Source organism: Mesoplodon densirostris, chromosome 18, assembly GCF_025265405.1.
Source record: "Mesoplodon densirostris isolate mMesDen1 chromosome 18, mMesDen1 primary haplotype, whole genome shotgun sequence".
NCBI lineage: Eukaryota > Metazoa > Chordata > Mammalia > Artiodactyla > Ziphiidae > Mesoplodon > Mesoplodon densirostris.
The window spans coordinates 58,564,257-58,588,726 of NC_082678.1; the positions used below are offsets into that span (position 1 = coordinate 58,564,257).

General features: G+C 34.9%; 1 protein-coding gene across 6 annotated transcripts in view; it reads right to left on the reverse strand.

The window, feature by feature from the left end:
• Nucleotides 1-676: 676 nt before the first annotated feature.
• The window catches only part of BRIP1 (BRCA1 interacting helicase 1), a 189,131-nt gene continuing 165,337 nt past the window's right edge, over nt 677-24,470 (reverse strand). For 4 of the 6 annotated variants that reach the window (XM_060082285.1, XM_060082287.1, XM_060082286.1 and 1 more), the window contains 3 exons: nt 8,571-8,653; nt 6,079-6,312; nt 3,414-4,313 (listed from right to left, as the gene is read on the reverse strand). In XM_060082285.1, the coding sequence (XP_059938268.1) occupies nt 3,565-4,313; nt 6,079-6,312; nt 8,571-8,653 (1,066 nt within the window). In that variant the 3' untranslated portion in view covers nt 3,414-3,564. Of the gene's footprint in view, nt 1,059-3,413; nt 4,314-6,078; nt 6,313-8,570; nt 8,654-24,470 lie in introns of those variants that run through there. The other 2 variants (XR_009530419.1, XM_060082288.1) reach the window with 2 other exon arrangements.

Consider the following 24,470-nt stretch of genomic DNA (forward strand, 5'->3'; position numbering starts at 1 on the left):
CTATCAAATGAAACCTTAAGAAACAAAATGCTTTTTTTTGGTAGACATGAAAATTGTTTCAGGCTAGAGAATCATAAGCCTAGGTCATCTATTTAAATTTCCATTTCCCGAAGTGATGTCTTTATGTTTAATCCCTGCACAGATACTTTATATTAAAGTTTTAGTTTCCTTAGACATTCACTGATTGATGTGGTATTAAATTTATTTTTTATTATGAAAAAGTTCAGAAAAAAGTTGTTTTAATACTGCCTTTCTATTTACAAAAAATTGACTGCATTTGTCTATAAAAATAGACAAGACTCTACCACAAATTCGTTACAGTTAAAGTAAAATCTTGTACAGCTTAGTGATAAATCTGAGGCTAAAAAGATCATGAGCGGGCCTCCCTGGTGGCGCAAGTGGTTGAGAGTCCGCCTGCCGATGCGGGGGATACGGGTTCGTGCCCCGGTCTGGGAGGATCCCATATGCCGCGGAGCGGCTGGGCCCGTGAGCCATGGCCGCTGAGCCTGCGCGTCCGGAGCCTGTGCTCCGCAACGGGGGAGGCCACAACAGTGAGAGGCCCGCATACAGCAAAAAAAAAAAAAAAAAAAAAAAAAAAGATCATGAGCAAGAATAATTGTGTAGTAAGCAAATACCAAAATAATGCCATCAGAGATTAAATACAAGAACCAGTCTTTCAAGTGATTTTACAATAGGCGTTTTGACTTCATGAAGTTTTATAAGCAATTTCAAAGAATTAAATATTTTGAATGTATTTTACTATAGGAACATAGCATAAGAAGGTCATATTGCAGAAAAATAATATGGAGAAGCATGTGAACTTAGAAACAATACAAAATTAAAAACCACGTAATAATTAAATGTATAGTAGTAGCACAAAGAGTTGTCATTAATTTCCAACACAATTATTAAAGGTTTTAAATGATTCATGTAAACTTTAAAAGTCAAGTCATGAAGCATCTACTCTTCACAATGTACCTTTCTTCCATGAACCAAGCCCTTTCTCCAGCTGGTAGTTTTCCTGATTCGTGGCCTGTATGTTCTATGTATTTTCAGCCCTTAAATAAATTCAGTATTAGATGATTATTTCATATGCATGGAATGGGTAAGGCAAATTACTTGATAAACAATTTCTATCTTATATATCTCAGCCTTAAAAAATAAACGAGACAAATACCCTTCCTACTATACGATTCTTTATTGTCAGTTTATCTCCTATCTGTCTGTCTACCTGTCTATCTATCTATCTATCATCATTAGGGAAGTCTTCGTATAAAGCAAGAGGGTACTCCAGATACATGATTGATTTACCAAGTAATAACTGAGGGCTTGCCATGTGCCAGATACTCTTTTAAATGCTTTTACATGTTTTAACTTAAACTTTCTAAAACACCTCTTTAAAAAGTATTTTATCACTAATGAAAATGTTTTACCTCACACTCTTTATAAAGGCTAGACTTTACTTCTTCCAATACCATCCTGGTCAAGGCTGTGATCTGAGGAGACTATATACCTGATTCAACCATGATATCATTGTACAAAATTTTTGAAACACCTCTTGGAATTACTAAAAGCTTGTGCCACATCTCTATGTACATTCTCAGTAATGGAAATTTTTAGCCTTGGAGAGAATTAGAGTTTGGAAAGAATAAATTATATCTAGGGAAAGGGATGGTATTTGAGATCAAGCTGGATAATAACACTAAGATATGACTCAAAAATAATGTGTTTGATTTTTCTCAGGCAGTATACCAAATCTTCTAAGGGCAATTTTAAGGATTCAAAAATATTTTAATTGCAGCACTGGTAAAATAAATACTTGCTTCCCAAGTTATTATGTAAATATTCATACAATTATTCATGTTACCTTTTATACAAATGGTTTGCTTTAAGCATTTTGCAACCAAAGCAAATAAAAATTGATTCAGAATAAAATATCAACATATATTCCTTTAAATTATGGAATTTTAAAGCTGAAAGGGATTTGCATAATTTTATAGTACTAAACTACACACTTCACAGATGAAACTAATTCCCCAAAAGGCATAGTGATTGCCAACATGACTTAGCGAATTAGTGGCAGAGCCAAGAATAGAGCCCAAGTCTCTTGTCTTCCACCTGGTATTTTTTCTCCTACCACACCACCCTTTATGTGTGGATTAAGAACTATTCCAAAGAGGACAAATGATTTCACCCTTTCAAAACAATTTAAAAATTACCTTCTAATCCAGTGCTTTTTACTGATCACCTAAGAAAAAGATCTAATACTAGGTGGGACTGAATATATCCCAATCTGCAGATAAATTCTTTAACTGGTAAATTATCAATTTAAATTTCTTTGAACTATGCTTAGAGTTGTAACATCCAATGCTATAGAAACAATTAAGCTGTATTCAATATAAATGTCATCAAAATGAAAGTAAACATATGCATATATAATAAATCATTGTTCCAAATGAATATAAAAGATACCTGACTGCTGAGAATTTTGACTTGAAAATAATAAACTGCATCAACAACTTGAACAGCTCATAAAATTTCAATTCAAATCACTCCAAGAAGGCTAAATGTCTATTGAGTAACAGATGTTTCTTGGAAAAGATTGGTGAATGTATTTTTGGAATGATGTCAGAGAAGAGCTACTTTCATAACCATTTTTGATCAGAAGTGTAGCTTCATTCACAAAAACAAAGAGTCAAAATTTACAGAAAAGCTTACTGAGCTATAAGGGAACATTTTTCACCTACAGTTACATGTTTAGCTTTACTTATTAAATTTATATTTGAAGTTTTCTATCTTAGTTGCATAACTGAAGCCCTTATGCTAGAACATGTCACTTTTTTCCACAATGGGGATGAAGCTAAATAATTAGAATTGAAAATTTGGAGTCCTTCATTTGGCATTTTATAATTTTACATAAATTTGTTTAAAACATGCTTGGTTTTGGCTTAACAAACAAAAAATGTAAAACAATTTCAATTAAAAATGCATGTAGTTTTCTTCCTTAATTCTTACTTATAAGTAGGCAGTTTAATACAGGAATATACTTTTCAAGAAAACTGATTTCTAAAAAAAAAAACCTCAGACTGATCTGAGGTAAAATCTACAGTGAAACACGACTGAGGGGTGACTGGATTAGATTGCTATTAATTTTTACGCATCAGTATGAAAACAAATGGATGAAGAGGACTACAAAATACAAATATGTGAAATTTAAAGTGCCTTAGGAAACTACATATCTTCCAGATTGATTAATTTAATATTGCATTTAGCTAAGGAAGACTTGGAGGAAAATATTTTTTATGAATCAATTTATCAAAATTTGAGAATAGTAAAACTTATATTTCTGAACATAATATAGACTTTGGATTAAAGTGAATTATATATCCAAATTAAAAAAAAAGCTATGTCACTTATCCAATGTACAAATTATCATTTACAATAGAGTTTAATAAAAGCATGACGACATGGTTTTATACCTTGACAGTTAAGTATTATTACCTAACACCAGGGAACATATCTTTATTTTTGGAAGGAGACTGTTTAAAGTTCTTTATATCCGTTTCATGAGTTTTTTCCCAGTTCCAATTCATTTATATGAGTCGTTTTTACATTACTACCAATGTCATCAACTTTACTTTCTTTAATATGCATGAGTCTATTCAACTCTGTGCCTGTGCAATCCTCAGCTTTCATTTCTCTGACTGAATCCATTCCTTTCATAGTTTTAATTTCAAAAAGATCTTCAGCTAAAATACAATTTGAATTATTAGCCAATCTGTTGTCTCTATCAGTTCCAACTAGTTCATTCTTTTCTTCATTTGTATCTATGGGATCATAAAGTTCGGGTGTAAAATAGATAGATTCATCCTCTGCTTCTGTTTCAAAAGCTGTATTTGAAGTAGAAAGTTCAGCTTCTTCACTTACTAGAGACAACTGAATGTCTGGATCTTCTGGATTCAGGAGAGTAGCATTAATCTTTATTGATGGAACAATGGTTTCTGACTGAGGGCATGGTCCAAGTGATGTGTTTACTGTCAGAGAGGAGGACTCATATTTATCAGTGAGTGGCAAAACTGCTTCACGTCCCTTTTCTGTTTTGAAAGTGGAAGAATTAGAGGCACAGTCCTCTGATGACCTAAACTTAGGTGTTCCAGTCAGAATTTTACCAGTAAGACACTGTTCTAGAAAATTACTGCCAGACCAGCTAACTCTGTTTGTTTGTTTGTTGAAGGTTGGGCTTGTGGATCTGGAAATCACAATTTTTTCTGCTCCTACTGCCTGGGCAGACTCTTCCAATAGTAATGGATCATCTACAAATACAAAGATATGAGTGTTAACTTTCTGCTCCTAATGTAATATTTGTTATATTAAAACAATTTTTATTAGAAATACTGAAATAACTGTATAGGATACATAATTGAGAGCCTATAACAAGTAGTAGCAGGACTTCCATCTTAGAATGGAAGCATTCTAAGCAATCCATCTTAAAGCACAACATGTTAACTCTGAAAGGAATCTTAGGTCTCCAGTGGTTCCCAGCCCAAGTTATAATGCTGTCTGGTAAACTATCAAATTCCACACCAGGGACCTCAGAAGTGAACAAGAAAAGAAAGGGTAAAAAGGAAGAGGAAGAGGGATGAGTAAAGGAGGGAACAGGCTGTAAAAATTCCTTAAAAATCCACTAACCAGTGATTGAGAACAACTGACCTAGACTAATTCCCTTAAGGAAACTGACAACCACAAAGACTAAGTTATTTGCTTAAAGTTATAGAATTGGTTGGTAATCAGACCTGGACTAGAACCTAGCTTTCCTGATTATCAGTATAATGGCCTAGAATTCACTATGACATTTAGTTAGGATAGAAGCATATACTATAAAATAAATATTTAAAAAGTGATATATTAAACTACTATTATATATTAATTAAAACAATTAAAATGATATCCAATGATACAAAACAGTTTGGCAAACTTTTTCTACAATAGGCCAGACAGTAAATATTTTAGGCTTTGTGGATCACATTGTACCTGTTGCAACTACTCAATTATGCTGTTCTGGTGCAATACATACAACTACTCAACTCTACTGTTGTGTACAATATATAAATGATTGGGTGTGACTGTATTCCATTAAACTTTACTTACAAAAACAGCAGGCCGAATTTGGTCCACAGGCCATAGTTTGCTAATCCCTGATGTATTATATTCTAATATATTTTAAACTATATTTTAATTTTCTAAATTATAATCCAATATATTCTGATTTTTTTTTTTTTTTTTTTTTCTTTTTGTGGTATGTGGGCCTCTCACTGTTGTGGCCTCTCCCGTTGAGGAGCACAGGCTCCGGATGCGCAGGCCCAGCGGCCATGGCTCACGGGCCCAGCCGCTCCGCGGCATATGGGATCCTCCCAGACCGGGGCACGAACCCGTATCCCCTGCATCGGCAGGCGGACTCTTAACCACTTGCGCCACCAGGGAGGCCCTCTGATATTTTAAAATATTATTTTTTTATCATTTAGAATAAATGACTCTCATTTCTCTAAAATAAGAAATTCATGTAAGACAATTATCTATAAATTAGGTCAATTTTTAATATCACCTTTAGAAAAACATTACCATTTGCATAGTGCTTTACAATGTTGCGATATTTATCATCTTATTAGATCTTTACAACCCAACCTGGAGGGATAGGTAGGCAGATATCCTTTCTATTAAGACTCAAAAAGTTAAGTGACTTGCTCGGGAGTGGGGGTCACAAAGTTAGTTAGTGGCAAAGCTTCTAAATGGAAAACCAGAAAATATGTGTAGATCTCCTCAAAAATTTGTTCCCATTCTGATACATCATATTATTTTATGATAACACCTTATATTACAATAACCAACATATTTAAGGACATTAATCTGTAGCATAACAAATATCACTTCACTAAACACAATGAAAGACTTCTCTACCAAATGTAAATGGTAAGAACTTTTCATACTTTTCTCCTTTCTGGAGATGATGCCTCTTGGTAAAGATGGACTTTTATCTATCATTTTAGGACACTGTAGCTCTTAGACACATTTTTACTTTACCTTCCCTAGGATATTCTGGTGAGAGATGGCTTGCTGCTTCTAATAAATAAGTTGAGGTATTATCCTTCAAACAAGCCACTGCAAGCATAGACTCATTGTCCTGTATAGATTTTCTGTCTTCTTTGTATACATCAATGACCTTTAGGTGCTTTTTGGAAAATTCAGCCAAGGACTCCAGTGCACTCTCAAAGGTTGAATGGTGCTGAATCAGCTGCCGAACCCACTTAGAAAGTCCTAAGGCAAAAAGTAAACCCAGCAAAGAAACTTTGGTTATTCAGTGAAGATATTATGTATTAAGAAAAAAAATTAGATAACTTCTCTGGTGAGGTAATCTACTTTGAATTTAGAGGATACAGGGTTGTTCTCAACATTTTTCCTGCCTTTTTACCTTCATATGTACAATATGCTCTTGTATCAGCAGCATTTCTCTTTACATGCAGTGATTGCCAACTGAATGGAGGGAAGAGGCAGTGGGAGTAGAATGGAGATGGGAAAATGTATTATTTGTCAATTTAGAATAACTGGGGAATAAGGCAAATTTAATTTTATCATAATTCCCCACAAAAAATTACCTACCTTTTAATTGCAGAGAAAATACAAGTTCTAAATAACACAATCTTTTATTCCAACTTTTAAATTTGACTCCTTTAGCAAAAATAAGTTCAAGATTACAGTCTCATAGGTTTTTTTGTTTGTTTGTTTCCCTTCTCCTTCCAATTCCAAATATATCAAACTATTCTGGGAGTAAAAGGAATAACACTGTTTTATGGGCAAATCATGTCCTATCTGAATATTTATTATACAATTACTTTTTAATATATAAATAATCAAGTTGTAAGGGACAACATTTGACCCTGTGACATGTGAAAACTGCATAAAAATAAACCATATTAACAGTATAAGGTGTTTCAGAGTATGACTCACTTCAGAATGAAATTCAGATATTTGGACTTTAGAAAATAAATATTCTCTGCTGATGTTACTAAAACTATCATCTTTTGGAGTAATTTAAAAAGTCACTATGGTATTTTAAGTTGAGAGGAAGGTAAGACAGGGCTTCAAGCAACTTGAACTATTATACTTTCATTTCAAATACATTCCTTTAGTTTTTTTGTTTAATGGAGTTTTCTATCAATTATTCTTATGCGAGTTGAATTTAAACAAAAATTAGTCATCAAATGGATTTTGTATGTTGTTGTGCTGTATTGCCTAGATAAGATTTCAAAGTTTATGAGTCTCAGAAAAAATAAAAACCTTACAGAAAATAATGAAAAATACTTAATTCAAAAAAATCTCTCAACAAATCTGAACTACAGGGTAAAAATTTCAGTTCTAGATTTTAAAATAAGAAAAAAAAACTTAAACAGCATTTCTTTAAAGTTCTTTTTTTTTTCTTTGCTTGGGGAAAATAATTATACCAAATAAGAATATGAAAATTTCCCAAATTGAAAATTTTTAGCGTTATATAGTTGCTTTCATTTTGAACTTTTTGTGATCAAAGAAAGCCTTTTCAGTGTAAAATGTCAGTTTGCTTTTGAAAACTTGAAAGAATCTGAGCTCCACCTGCTGACTAAACTTAAGCACTTAACATTTGTTTTTGGTTATATCTTGGCCTTGGCTTGCTTTACAGAGAAAGAGAAGAAAAGACTAATAAAGCAGCATTTCCTGCTTCAATCCAGGTGGATATGTTTTAATATTGAACCAAATAAAATAATTAGGCTCTGAAATATAAAAAGTAGAGTCCATACCCATAGACAGCTAATCTGAAACAAATTTAAAAAGTAGCATCTTTTCATTATAGTATGGTATGAACTTCTTAGCTCTAAAGATAACAATAAAAATGCAAGTACTTCCAACAGTTCTTTAATAACAGATGGATTCCTGGTATTAATTCAGATGAAAACTATAGGCACACAGTATTTGTTCATCTGAGTGGGGAAAAATGACCATGTACTTGATCTTGCAGCACGCAGTGGTGCTTTTTTTTCTTTTTAGAAAATACTAGCTCTGACTAATATAAACTCTGTAACAACTGAAGCATTTCTAAACAAACAAACAAACACACACACATACAACAATAAAACTCAAATAATTCAGAATGAAAGAATAAAAAGAATCCTAAGTACCAAAGGACTGCTTGTGTGCTTAAATGTAAAAACTTAATATTTCTTGGAAAACTCATTTCTGTGGAACAGTTTTTTCCCTGACAATGGTAAATAAATTATTGCTACGTTACTGAATCAAATCCCACATTCTGGTGAAATTGAAGGATCCTGATTGATTAATACTACATCAGTAACCAGATTCTCCTCTATAAATATTTTTTGTAAACACAGAAGCATTAAAAGGCTAGATTTCCAGTCAATGTGAATTTTTCCATGTTTGATCTAGTAATTCAAATTCTCTATCCAATTCTTTGCTTTAAAAATAGAAGTCATTAAATACCAAAGATTGTTACTAATTCTTACTCTAAGCCCAGCTGAGAATCTTACCAGATATGTATCGACTTGGGTTACTCCTGAAGCGATCATCCACTAGAATAAGAGCTCCCCAATCATTTTTGTGTCGAATACACCTATAAAAAATAGGGAGAAAATGAAATAAATATAACAGTGAAAATAAAGCCACATTTCTAGTGGGACAGACAGAAGGTTGAGAAAAATCAATGATGTGTCAGGTATCAAAATCAATGACATGTCCTTTAATCAAAGTCATTATTATGAGCAAAGTTTTTAGAAACTACTCAGTACAATGTACCAAAGTAGGTGTATTAAAAAAATTTTTGCACCAATTGATATAATCATATAGTTGTTCTTTTTAGCTTGTTAATATCAATCAATGTGATACACCATATTAACAAATTGAAGGAGAAAAACCATATGATCATCTCAATAGATGCAGAGAAAGCTTTTGACAAAATTCAACACCCATTTATGATAAAAACCCTCCAGAAAGTAGGCATAGAGGGAACTTTCCTCAACATAATAAAGGCCATATATGACAAACCCACAGCCAGCATCGTCCTCAATGGTGAAAAACTGAAACCATTTCCACTAAGATCAGGAACAAGACAAGGTTGCCCACTCTCACCACTCTTATTCAACATAGTTTTGGAAGTTTTAGCCACAGCAATCAGAGAAGAAAAGGAAATAAAAGGAATCCAAATCGGAAAAGAAGAAGTAAAGCTGTCACTGTTTGCAGATGACAAGATACTATACATAGAGAATCCTAAAGATGCTACCAGAAAACTACTAGAGCTAATCAATGAATTTGGTAAAGTTGCAGGATACAAAATTAATGCACAGAAATCTCTGGCATTCCTATATACTAATGATGAAAAATCTGAAAGTGAAATCAAGGGAACACTCCCATTTACCATTGCAACAAAAAGAATAAAATATCTAGGAATAAACCTACCTAAGGAGACAAAAGACCTGTATGCAGAAAATTATAAGACACTGATGAAAGAAATTAAAGATGACACAAATAGATGGAGAGATGTACCATGTTCTTGGATTGGAAGAATCAACATTGTGAAAATGACTCTACTACCCAAAGCAATCTACAGATTCAATGCAATCCCTATCAAACTACCACTGGCATTTTTCACAGAACTAGAACAAAGAATTTCACAATTTGTATGGAAACACAAAAGACCCCGAATAGCCAAAGCAATCTTGAGAACGAAAAATGGAGCTGGAGGAATCAGGCTCCCTGACTTCAGACTATACTACAAAGCTACAGTAATCAAGACAGTATGGTACTGGCATAAAAACAGAAAGATAGATCAATGGAACAGGATAGAAAGCCCAGAGATAAACCCACGGACATATGAGCACCTTATCTTTGATAAAGGAGGCAGGAATGTACAGTGGAGAAAGGACAGTCTCTTCAATAAGTGGTGCTGGGAAAACTGGATAGGGACATGTAAAAGTATGAGATTAGATCACTCCCTAACACCATTCACAAAAATAAACTCAAAATGGATTAAAGACCTAAATGTAAGGCCAGACACTATCAAACTCTTAGAGGAAAACATAAGGCAGAACACTCTATGACATAAATCACAGCAAGATCCTTTTGACCCACCTCCTAGAGAAATGGAAATAAAGACAAAAATAAACAAATGGGACCTAGTGAAACTTAAAAGCTTTTGCACAGCAAAGGAAACCATAAACAAGACCAAAAGACAACCCTCAGAATGGGAGAAAATATTTGCAAATGAAGCAACTGACAAAGGATTAATCTCCAAAATTTATAAGCAGCTCATGCAGCTCAATAACAAAAAAACAAACAACCCAATCCAAAAATGGGCAGAAAACCTAAATAGACATTTCTCCACAGAAGATATACAGACTGCCAACAAACACATGAAAGGATGCTCAACATCTTTACTCATTAGAGAAATGCAAATCAAAACTACAATGAGATATCATCTCACACCAGTCAGAATGGCCATCATCAAAAAATCTAGAAACAATAAATGCTGGAGAGGGTGTGGAAAAAAGGGAACACTCTTGCACTGCTGGTGGGAATGTGAATTGGTACAGCCACTATGGAGAACGGTATGGAGGTTCCTTAAAAAACTACAAATAGAACTACCATATGACCCAGCAATCCCACTACTGGGCATATACCCTGAGAAAACCATAATTCAAAAAGAGACATGTACCAAAATGTTCATAGCAGCCCTATTTACAATAGCCCGGAGATGGAAACAACCTAAGTGTCCATCATCGGATGAATGGGTAAAGAAGATGTGGCACATATACACAATGGAATATTACTCAGCCATAAAAAGAAACGAAATTGAGCTATTTGTAATGAGGTGGATGGACCTAGAGCCTGTCATACAGAGTGAAGTGAGTCAGAAAGAGAAAGACAAATACTGTATGCTGACACATATATATGGAATTTAAGAAAAAAAATGTCATGAAGAACATAGGGGTAAGACAGGAATAAAGACACAGACCTACTAGAGAATGGACTTGAGGATATGGGGAGGGGAAAGGGTAAGCTGTGACAAAGTGAAAGAGCGGCATGGACATATATACACTACCAAACGTAAGGTAGATAGCTAGTGGGAAGCAGCCGCATAGCACAGGGAGATCAGCTTGGTGCTTTGTGACCGCCTGGAGGGGTGGGATAGGGAGGGTGGGAGGGAGACGCAAAAGGGAAGGGATATGGGAACATATGTATATGTATAACTGATTAAATTTGTTATAAAGCAAAAAATAAATTAAAAAATGAATAAGATGAATTAAAATTTATTCATGCATAAAAAAAACTCTCCTACTTTTGCCAACTACTGATAACATACCCAAAAATGTTACATGCGTTCTATTTTGAAAGACAAGAAAATTATAGAAAATATTTCCCCAAACCTTCTTTACACACACAATACTTTTTACCTTAAGTATATTAGCTGTAGATTTTATGTACATAACTTTTATTCTGGTTTAACAAGTTTTTATTATAAATGAATAAGTTTGTAAAAAATTTTTTGCACCAATTGATATAATCATATAGTTGTTCTTTTTAGACTGTTAATATGGTGGATTATACTGGCAAAATTTCAAATACTGAGTTTGCCTTTCTTTCATCCTTAGAATAACCACCATGGTCATGTGCATTATTCTTTTTATAGATTGTTGGGTTCAATTTGCTAAGTTTTAAAATTTTAAACATTATTAAAATTTTTTAAATTTAGTGGTTTTTCGGTTTGCAGGGCAGAAAATTGAGACACAGATGTAGAGAATAAACGTATGGACACCAAGAGGGGAAAGCGGCAGGGGGTGGTGGTGGTGGTGTGATGAATTGGGCGATTGGGATTGACATGTATACACTGATGTGTATAAAACTGATGACTAATAAGGACCTGCTGTATAAAAAAATTTTTTTAATTCAGTGGTTACATTTACAAGGTTCTGCAACCTATACCACTGTCTATTACAGAACATTTTTACCTCACCAAAAAGAAACCCCGTGCCCATTAGTTGCTCCCAATTACCCAGATTATTCCCCCTAACCCCTTGCAACCACAATCTATTTTCTGTCTGTATAGATACACCTATTTTGGACACTTCATATAACCAGAATCATATATGTCATTTTGTGTCTGGCTTCTTTCACTTAGCATGATGTTTTCAAGGTTACTTGTATTGTGCATCAGTACTTTGTTCCTTCTTCTGGCTGAATAATATTCCATTATATGGATATATCATAATTTGTTTATCCATTCATAAGTTAATGGGCATTTGGGTTGTTTCCACCTTTTGACTATTATGAATAATGCTACTATAAACAAGTTTTTATATAGATACATTAAAAAAATTCTCTTGGGTATATACTTAGGAATAGAATTGCTAGGTTGTACGGTAACTCTATGTTTAACTTTTAGAGGAACTGCTACATTTTTTTTTTTCCAAAGCAGTCATGTAACTTTACATTTCCATTAGCCATGTATGAGATTTCCAATTTCTCCATAGCTTCACCAACACTTGTTATTGTCCATCTTTTTCAGTAGATGTACCAGGAGGTATGAAGTGGTATTTCACTCTGTTTTTTTTTTTTTTGCTGTACGCGGGCCTCTCACTGCTGTGGCCTCTCCCGTTGCGGAGCACAGGCTCCGGACACACAGGCTCCGCGGCCATGGCTCGCGGGCCCAGCCGCTCCGCGGCATGTGGGATCTTCCGGGATCGGGGCACGAACCCGTGTCCCCTGCATCGGCAGGCGGACTCTCAACCACTGCGCCACCGGGGAAGCCCTCACTCTGGTTTTGATTTGCATTTCCCTAATGACTAATGATGTTCTGCATCTTTTCATGTGCACAATGGCCATGTGTGTATCCTTTTTTGGAGAAATGTCTATTTAAATTATTGGCCCAAATTAAAATTGCATTATTTATATTTTTATTGTTGAACTGTAAGAGTTCTTTATATATTCTGGATATAAGACCCTTATCAGATACATGATTTGCAAATACTTTAGAAACCATTGCCTAATCCAAGGTCAAGAAAATTTGTACCTTGCTAGGTTTTGATCCATTTTGAGTTAACTTTTGTATATGGTGTGAGGTAGGGGTCTAACTTCATTCCTTTCCAGGTGGATATCCAATTATCCAAGAATTATCTGTGAAAAAAACTATTCTTTCCTCATTAAATTGTCTTGACACTTTTGTCAAAAATCCATTCACTGTAAATGCATGGGTTTGCTTCTGGACCCTCAATTTTACACCTTGTTCTACATGTCTGTATTACATCAATACAATACAGTCTTGATTACTGTAGTTTCACAGTAAGTTTAAAATTGAGAACTGTCAGTTCTCCAGTTTTGTTCTTCTTTTTCAATTTTTTTGTGGCTATTCTGGGTCTCTTTCAATTTCCATATGAATTTTAGGATCACCTTCTCAATTTCTGCACCCAATCCAGTTGGAATTCTGGTTGGGATTATATTAAATCTGTAGATCAATTTGGGGGAGAATGTTATCTTAATAATAATGTTTTCCAATCCATCATCATGGAATTCTCCTATTTATTTAGAAATTTCTTTCAACAATATTTTGAAGCTTTCAGGGTACTTTCATTAAAGTTATTTCTAAGTATCTTGCTCTTTTTGATGCTACTGTAAATGGAATTAACTTGATTTCATTTTTGGATTGTTCATTGCTAGTGTATAAAAATGCAACTGATATTTGTATAGTGAATATGCATCCTATAACTTTGCTGAACTTGTTTTAGCTCTAAATAGTTATTTTTTATGGATTCCTTAGGATTTCTATGTAGAATATCATGTCATTTGCAAATTTAAAGATAATTTTACTTCTTTTCCAATCTGGATATCTTTTATTTCTTTTTCTTGCCTAACTGCCCTGGCTAGAACCTCCAATACAATAATGAATAGAAGTGGTGAGAGCGGCCATCCTTATTTTATTCTCAAACGTAAGAGAAAAATGATGACTTTCACCATTCAGTATGATGTTAACTATTGGATGCATAGATGCCCTTTAAGGTTTAGGAAGTACCTGCTATTCCTACTTTGTTGAGTGTTATACTGTCAATTGCTTTTTCTCATCTTGAGATGATCTTGTGGTTTTTGTACTTTAATATGGTGTTACACTGATTTTAGTTGAACCAATAAACTGGCAGGGTGTTGAACCATCTTGCAGTCCTGAGATAAATTCCACTTGGTCACTATGTACAATCATTTTAGTAAGTTGCTGGATTCAGTTTTCTACTTTTCTGTTGAGGATTTTTGCATCTATAACCCTAAGAGATACTGCTCTGTAGCTTTCTTGTGATGTCTTTGATTACTTTTGGTATCAGGCAACACTGGCCTCATAGAATAAATTGGTACATGTTTCCTGTTCTATTTTTCATAAGCGTTTGTAAAGGATTCTCTTTAAATGTTTGCTAGAATTCATCAGTGAAGTCATTCTTTCCTGGGCTTTTCTTCGTGTGAAATTTTCATATTACTAATTCTTGCATCTCTTCACTTGTTATAGATCTATTCAGACATTCTACTGCTTGAGTGCCAGTTTCCATAGCTGTGTCTTTCTATGAATTTGTCCCTCCTTTTTTTAAAAAAATAAATTTATTTATTATCTTTTTATGTTTGGCTGCATTGGGTCTTCGTTGCTACACATGGGCTTTCTCTAGTTGTGGCAAGCAGGGGCTGGTGGCTTCTCTTGTTGCTGAGCATGGGCTCTCGGCACACAGGCTTCATTAGTTGTGGCATGTAGGCTCAGTAGTTGTGAACTGCGGGCTCTAGAGCACAGGCTCAGTAGTTGTGGCACACAGGTTTAGTTGCTCCACAGCATGTGGGATCTTCCCAGACCAGGGCTCTAATGTGTGTCCCCTGCATTGGCAGGAGGAGTCTTAACAACTGTGCCACCAGGGAAGTCCTGAATTTGTCCAACTTATCTAAATTATCTATTTTGTTGTCATACAATTGTTCAAGTATTCTCTTATAATGCTTCATATTTCTGTAAGTTTGACAGTAACAATCTTTCATTCCTAATTTTAGTAATTTGAGTCCTTTCTGGATTTTTTCTTGGTCAGTCTAGTTAAATGTTGTCAATTTTCTTGATCTTTTCAATGAACCAACTTTTGTTACCCTGACTTTTTCTACTTTATTTTCTATTTCCTTTATTTCCATTCTAATCTCTACTATTCCTTTGATCTGCTTGCCTTGGGTTTGGTTTGCCCTTCTTTCCCTAATTCCTTAAGGTAGAAGGTTAGAGTACTGATTTCAGATCTTTTTTTTTTAATATAGGCATTTATAAAAATAAATTTCTCTCTGAGCACTGCTTTTACTCTACCCTCAAAATTTTGGTACACTGTGTTATCATATTCATTTATCACAAGGTATTTTCTAATTTCCCTTTTGATTTCTTCTTTGATCCACTGGTTAGGAGTATGTTGTTTAATTTCCACATATTTATAAGTTTTTAAATTTTCTGTCTGTTACTGATTTATACTATCATTCCACTGTGATCAGAAAAGATACTTTCTATGACTTTAACCATTTAAAATGTATTGAGACTTATTTTGTAGCCTAACATATGGTCTATCCTGAAGTATGTGTCATATACACTTGAGAAAAATGTGCATTCTGTTATTGTAGGGTAGAGTGTGATAAATATGTTAGGTTTGTAATTGTTGGTTTAGTGTTGTTCAAGACTTTCCTTTTCTGTTGATTTTCTTTCTAACTGTTCTATCCATTATTGAAAGTGGGGTATTAAAGTCTCCAAATATAATTGTTGAATTAATGGAGTGAAAATTTTATTAGAAAATTTCTAGTAACAATTTTTGTCTTAAAGTTTATTTTGTCTGGTATTAGTATAACCAAATCAGTTGTCTTTTGTTTACTGCTTGCATGGTATGTCTTTTTCTAACTATTTACACTTGATCTAGTTGTGTTTTTTAACCAAAGCATTTATCTTTCAGGCAGCATAAAGTTGGGTAATGTTCTTTTTAAAAAAATTCATTTTGCCAATCTTTTTCTTTTGATTGAAGAGCTTAGTCCATTTACACTTAATATACTTACTGATAAGGTAGAATTTACTTAGCTATTTTGCAAATATCCACTTTACTATTTGTTTTCTATGTCTTTTTTGTTATTGTTCTTCCACTATTCCTTCATTACTGCCTTCTTCTGTGTACAATAGATATTTGAGTTATTTTATTAATGGTTGCTTTGAGGATTATAATAAACACCTTAATTTATAAAAATCTATTTTGGATTGATAGCAACTTAATTTCAGTAGTATACAAAAACACTGCTCCTGTATAACTCTGTTTCTTCCCCCGAACCCTTGTGCTATTACTTTAATATATCTTTAAACATTGTACACCTGTGCAGAAAAGAGTTAACACAGCAGGCCAAGTTGCTTATCCCTACAAAGGCCTGCATATAAGGTAGTCCTTGGTTGGTGTTTAGATTTCAGGGAGGGTTCCAATCACTAACTAAGAAGAAACTCTCACTGTATTTACAATGTCTGTGGAAAAATATGATTAATGCTGAACACCTGCTTTGCTTCTGAGAGTCTAGACTTTGGGGAAATGTTAGGCAGAGGCTGCCTATACGACCAGCCCAAATAAAAAAACCGGGTGCTGAGTCTCTAACAAGCTCTCCCGATTGGCTATTTCACACGTTACCACAATTCATTGCTGGGAAACTAAGTGTGCCCTGTGTGACTCCATTGAGAGAGGACCTTTGGAAGACTGTACCTGGCTTCCCCTGGAGTTTGCCCATGTGCCTATTCCCTTTGCTGTTTTTGCTTTGTATCCTTTCACTGTAATAAATCCTAGGTGTGCATACAGCTATGTGCTGAGTCTATCACTGCTCCTGGTGAATAACTGAACCTAAACATCATCTTTGGGACTGCCAAGACAATGTCTATTACCACAGACTTAAGTTTATTGCTTTATGCAGTTGTTTTCAAAAATCAAACAGGAGAAAAAGTTATTAAAATATAGTTATATTGTTTTTTATATTATCTATGAAATTACCCTTACAGATGCTCTTTATTTCTTCATGTGGATATGTTACTGGTTAGTGTCCTTTCATTTCAGCCAGAAAAAGACTCCCTTTAGTATTTCTTGTACAATAAGTTTTCTAGAGATTAATTCTCTCAGTCTTTTGTTTATTTGGAAATGTTCTTTCTCCTTAATTTTTGAAGGATAGTTTTGTTAGATATAGATTCAACGGACAGTCTTTTTCTTTCAGCATTTTAAACATGTCATTTCACTGGCTTCTTCTCTCCGTGGTTTCCAGTGAGAAATCTGCTTAAGTTATTGAGGATACCTTGTATAACGAGTAATTTTTCTCTTGCTGCTTTCTAGATTCTCTCTTTGTCTTTTGACAGCTTGATCATGACATTTCTATGTATGGATCTCTTTGAGTTCAAACTACTTGGAGTTTCCTGATTTTCTTAAATGTGTAGATTAATGTTTTTCATCAAATTAGGGAAGTTTCCAGTCATTACTTTTTCAAAAAAATCTTTCTGTTTTGGGCTTCCCTGGTGGCGCAGTGGTTGAGAGTCTGCCTGCCGATGCAGGGGACACGGGTTCATGCCCCGGTCCGGGAAGATCCCACATGCTGCGGAGCAGCTGGGCCCGTGAGCCATGGCCACTGAACCCGTGCATCCAGAGCCTGTGCTCTGCAGCGGGAGAGACCACAGCAGTGAGAGGCCTGCATACAGCCAAAAAAAAAAAAAAAAAAAAAAATCTTTCTTTCTCTCTCTTCTCTCCCTCTAAGACTCTCTTTATGTGTATGCTGGTATGTTTGATGGGGTTGTACAGGTTCCTGAGGCTATCTTAATTATTCTTCATTCTTTCTCTTTCTGTTCCTCAGACTGGAAACCATTTCTTTCTTCTTCCTGCTCAAAACTGCTGTTGAGCCCCTCTAATAAATTTCTCATTTCACTTATTGTACGTTTCAACTACAGAATTTCCAATAGGTTCTTTTTAAAAAAATTCTATCTAACTTGATATTCTCCATCTGCTGAAACATCATTCTCATAGTTTCCTATAGCTCTTTAGGCATAATTTCCTTAGTTCCTTGATCATATTTAAAATAGTTTTATACTGGGCTTCCCTGGTGGCGCAGTGGTTGAGAGTCCGCCTGCCGATGCAGGGGATGAGGGTTCGTGCCCCGGTCTGGGAGGATCCCGCATGCCACGGAGCGGCTGGGCCCGTGAGCCATGGCCGCTGAGCCTGCGTGTCCGGAGCCTGTGCTCTGCAGTGGGAGAGGCCACAACGGTGAGAGGCTGGCGTACCGCAAAAAAAAAAAAAAAAAAGTTTTATACACTAACTACAACATCTGGACTCCCTTAGGGATAATTCTTATTGACTGCTTTCTCCCCTGTGTATGGGGAATACATTCTTCTTTGCACATGACATAATTCTTGTTGAAAAGAGTACATTTTAAATAATGTAATGTGGCAACTGTAGAAATCAGATTCTTCCTCCCTCCCCAAGGATTTTTGTTGTTGATGCTGCTGTTGTTGTTGTTGTGACTTTTCTGAAATCATTTTGTAAAGTCTGCATTCTGTCATGTGTGACCATTGCTAGGTCAGCTTAGTCGTCAGCTAATGATTAGATAGAGATTTCCTTAAACATCTGGAATCCACAGTCTCCCATTCTTTGCCAAGAGGCTTTGCATGTGTTTTTGGATACATTTTTGAGCCTTGATCAGGCAGGCAAAAACTCTACCTTAGTCTTCACTTCCTGCTTCAGCAGAGCCTCAGGCCACACAGAGGTGAGAGCTTAGGACCTTCTCAGGTATTATGAGCATGTGCACATCCCTGGTCATGTGCACAGTCCTAAACATTCCTACTAGAGTCTCAGGAATATGTTGGAACTTTTAAAGCCCCCATGGACATTTCATTTCCCAGCTTTTCTCTTTAAGCTTTTCAGTTAGTTTGTTATTTGTCCCAATTTTCATTCATTGTCTCAGGAAGCTGTGAAGTTAAACAACTGCTTAAGTGAGCTCTGAGACAGGTAAAAATTTCCCCATATTATCCTTTGAATGTCTGCAGGATATGTAGTAATATCACCTCTTTTATTCCAGATATTGGCAATTTGTGACTTCTTTTTTTTTGTCAGTTTACCTATAAGTCAGTAGATTTTACTGATTGCTTTAAAAATGGATTTTATTGATTTCTTAGTTTCACTGATTTATATTCTTTTCTTTTTTGTTTGCTTTACATTTATTTTGCTCTTCTTTTCTAGCTTCGTAAGGTAGAAGTTTAGATAACTGATTAGAGATCCTTCTTGTTTTTGAAAATAAACATTTAATGATATAAATTTCCCACTGAGCTCTGCTATAGCTGTGGTCCACAAATTCTGATATGATGATTTTCATTTCTGGTGAGTTCACAGTATTTTCTAATTATCCTAAGACATCCTGTTTTTCCTATGGATTTTTAAAGATGTTCTTAATTTCCAAGTACTTGGACATTTTTATGTTATCTTTCTGTTATTGATTTCTCATTTGTTTATTTGCAGCATGGTCAAAGAACACACTATGATTTCAAATCCTTAAAAATATTTTAAGTTTATCACCCAGGATATTGTCTAAATTGGTACATATTCCTTGTGTTTATTCTGCTGTTGTTTGGTGGAGTGCTCTATAATGTTAATTCAATCTAGCTGGTTAATAATATTGTTTAAGTCTTCCATCTCTTTATTGATTTTCTGTTTACTACTTCTATCTATTACTGAGAGAGGAATTTTAAAGTCTCCAACCATGCTTGTGGATTTGTCTATTTCTCTATTCAGATGTCAGCTTTTGTGTCATGTATTTTGAAGCTCTATTTTTAGGTGCATACACATTTAGGATTGTTATGTCTTTTTGATAAATTGACCCTTTTATCATTATGTAATTTTTCTTCTAACACCCCAATAATTTTCTTTCCTCTTAATTCTACTTTGTCCTGATATTAATATAGTTATTCCAACCAGTTCATTGGTATTTTGAATTCTGGCCTTCTTCCGCAATCTGTCTAATATTATTCACTTTTCACAGTACTCAAATAGCTGCTCCATGCATTCTGTCTAGCTTTTAAAGACAGTACAGAATGTACTTACTCCATCTCATCTAGAATTGAAACCTCCAGACTCTTTATTTTTTTAATGTTTACTTATTTTCCTATTAGTCATCCATTTTATACACATCAGTGTATACATGTCAATCCCAATCTCCCAATCCATCACACCACAACCCCCACCACCTGCTGCTTTGCCCCCTTGGTGTCATATGTTTGCTCTCTACTTCTGTGTCTCAGTTTCTGCTCTGTAAACCAGTTCATCTGTACCATTTTCTGGGTTCCACATATATGTGTTAATATACGATATTTGTTTTTCTCTTTCTGACTTACTTCACTCTGTATGACAATCTCTAGATGCATCCACGTCTCTACAAATGACCCAATTTCCTTCCTTCTTATGGCTGAGTAATATTCCATTGTTATATATGTACCACATCTTCTTTATACATTCATCTGCCAATGGGCATTTAGGTTGATTCCATGACCTGGCAACTGTAAATAGTGCTGCAATGAACATTGGGGTGCATGGGTCTTTTTGAATTATGTTTTTCTCTGGGTATATGCCCAGTAGTGGGATTGCTGGGTCATATAGTAGTTCTATTTTTAGTGTTTTAAGGAACCTCCATACTGTTCTCCATAGTGGCTGTATCAATTTACATTCTCACCAACAGTGCAAGAGGGTTCCCATTTCTCCACACCCTTGCCAGCATTTGTTGTTTGTAGATTTTCTGATGATGCCCATTCTAACTGGTGTGAGGTGATAGCTCATTGTAGTTTTGATTTGCATTTCTCTAAAAATTAGTGATGTTGAGCAGCTTTTCATGTGCTTCTTGGCCATCTGTATGTCTTCTATGGAGAAATGTCTATTTAGGTCTTCTGCCCATTTTTGGATTGGTTGTTTGTTCTTTTAATATTGAGCTGCATGAGCTGTTTATATATTTTGGAGATTAATCCTTTGTCCGATGATTCATTTGCAAATATTTCTCCCATTCTGAGGGTTGTCTTTTAGTCCTGTTTATGGTCTCCTTTGCTGTGCAAAAGATCTTAACTTTCATTAGGTCCCATTTGTTTATTTTTATTTCCATTACTCTGGAGGTGGATCAAAAAATATCTTGCTGTGATTTATGTCAAAGAGTGTTTTTCTGATGTTTTCCTCTAAAAATTTTATAGTGCCCAGTCTTACATTTAGGTCTCTAATCCATTTTCAGTTTATTTTTGTGTATGGTGTTAGGGAGTGTTCTAATTTCATTCTTTTACATGTAGCTGTCGAGTTTTTCCAGCACCACTTATTGAAGAGACTGTCTTTTCTGCATTGTATATCCTTGTCTCCTTTGTCATAGATTAGTTGACCAGAGATGAGTGGGTTTATCTCTGGGTGTTCTATCCTGTTCCATTGATCTATATTTTGGTTTTTGTGCCAGTACCATATTGTGTTGATTACTGTAGCTTTGTAGTATAGTCTGAAGTCAGGGAGTCTGATTCCTCCAGCTCCGTTTTTTTCCCTCAAGAGTGCTTTGGCTATTCGGGGTCTTTTGTGTCTCCATACAAATTTTGAGATTTTAAATTCTAGTTCTGTAAAAAATGCCATTAGTAATTCGATAGGGATTTCATTGAATCTGTAGATTGCTTTGGGTAGTATAGTCATTTTCAAAATATTGATTCTTCCAATCCAAGAACAAGGTATATCTCTTCATCTGCTGGTATCATCTTTAATTTCTTTCATTTGTGTCTTATAGTTTTCTGCATACAGGTCTTTTGTCTCTCTAGGTAGGTTTATTCCTAGGTATTTTATTATTTTTGTTGCAATGGTAAATGAGAATGTTTCGTTAATTTCTCTTTCAGATATTTCATCATTAGTGTATAGGAATGCAAGAGATTTCTGTGCATAAATTTTGTATCCTGCAACTTTACCAAATTCATTGATTAGCTCTAGTAGTTTTCTGGTGCCATCTTTAGGATTCTCTATGTATAGTATCATGTCATCTGCTAACAGTGACAGTTTTACTTCTTCTTTTCCAATTTCTATTCCTTTTATTTCTTTTTCTTCTCTGATTGTCATGGCTAGGACTTCCAAAACTATGTTGAATAATAGTGGTGAGGGTGGACATCCTTGTCTTGTTCCTGATCTTAGCGGAAATGCTTTCAGTTTTTCACCATTGAGAATGATGTTTGCTGTGGGTTTGTCATATATGGCCTTTATTATGTTGAGGTAGGTTCCCTCTATGCCCACTTTCTGGAGAGTTTTTATCATAAATGGGTGTTGAATTTTGTAAAAAGATTTTTCTGCATCTATTGAGATGGTCATATGCTTTTATTCTTCAATTTGTTAATATGTTGTATCACATTGATTGATTTGCGTATACTGAAGAATCCTTGCATCTCTGGGATAAAATCCCACTTGATCATGGTGTATGATCCTTTTAATGTGTTGTTACTGTTTGCCAGTATTTTGTTGAGGATTTCTGCATGTATATTTATCAGTGATACTGGTCTGTAATTTTCTTTTTTTGTAGTATCTTTGGTTTTGGTATCAGGGTGATGGTGGCTTCACAGAATGAGTTTGGGAGTTTTCCTTCCTCTGCAATTTTTTGGAATGGAAGATTTTGAGAAGAATAGGTGTTAGCTCTTCTCTAAATGTTTGATAGAGTTCACCTGTAAAGCCATCTGGTCCTGGACTTTTGTTTGTTGGAAGATTTAAAATCACAGTTTCAATTTCATTACTTGTGATTGGTCTGTTCATATTTTCTGTTCCTTCCTGGTTCAGTCTTGGCAGGTTATACCTTTCTAAGAATTTGTCCATTTCTTCCAGGTTGTCCATTTTATTGGCATAGAGTTGCCTGTAATAGTCTCTTAGGATGCTTTGTATTTCTGTGGTGTCTGTTGTAACTTCTCCTTTTTCATTTCTAATTTTATTGATTTCAGTCCTCTCCCTTTTTTCTTGATGAGTCTGGCTGATGGTTTATCAATTTTGTTTATTTTCTCGAAGAACCAGCTTTTAGTTTTATTGATCTTTGGTACTGTTTTGTTTCTAATTCATTTATTTCTGCTCTGATATTTATGATATTTTTCCTTTTGCTAACTTTGGGTTGAGTCTGTTCTTCTTTCTCTAGTTCCTTCAGGTGTAATGTTAGATTGTTTATTTTTCTTGTTTCTTGAGGTAGGCTTGTATAGCTATAAACTTTCCTCTTAGAACTGCTTTTGCTGCATCCCATAGGTTTTGGACTGTTGTGTTTTCATTGTCATTTGTCTTAGGTATTTTTTGATTTCCTCTTTGATTTCTTTAGTGATCTCTCGGTTATTTAGTAACATACTGTTTAGTTTCCATGTGTTTGTGGCTTTTACATTTTTTTCCCCTGTAATTGATTTCTAATCTCATACTGTTGTGGTCAGAAACGATGCTTGATATGATTTCAATTTTCTTAAATTTACTGAGGCTTGATTTGTGACCCAAGATGTGAGCTATCCTGGAGAATGTTCCATGCGCACTTGAGAAGAAAGTGTAATCTGCTGTTTTTGGATGGAATGTCCTATAAATATCAATTAAATCTATCTGGTCTACTGTGCCATTTAAAGCTTGTGCTTCCTTATTAATTTTCTGTTTGGATGATCTGTCCATTGGTGTAAGTGAGGTGTTAAAGTCCCCCACTATTATTGTGTTACTGTCGATTTCCTCTTTTAGAGCTGTTAGGAGTTGCCTTATGTATTGAGGTGCTCCTATGTTGGGTGTATATATATTTGTAATTGTTATATCTTCTTCTTGGATTGATCCCTTGATCATTACGTAGTGTCCTTCCTTGTCTCTTGTAACATGCTTTATTTTAAAGTCTATTTTATCTGATATGAGTATTGCTACTCCAGCTTTCTTTTGATTTCCATTTGCATGGAATATCTTTTTCCATCCCCTCACTTTCAGTCTGTATGTGTCCCTAGGTCTGAAGTGGGTCTCTTGTAGACAGCATATATATGGCTCTTGTTTTTGTATCCATTCAGCGAGCCTGTGTCTTTTGGTTGGAGCATTTAATCCATTCACATTTAAGGTAACTATCGATATGTATGTTCCTTTTACCATTTTCTTAATTGTTTTGCATTTGTTTTTGTAGGTCCTTTTCTTCTCTTGTGTTTCCCACTTAGAGAAGTTCCTCTAGAATTTGTTGTACAGGTGGTTTGGTGGTGCTGAATTCTCTTAGCTTTTGCTTGTCTGTAAAGCTTTTGATTTCTCCATCGAATCTGAATGAGATCCTTGCCGGGTAGAGTAATCTTGGCTGTAGGTTCTTCCCTTTCATCACTTTAAGTATATCATGCCACTCCCTTCTGGCTTGTAGAGTTTCTGCTGAGAAAT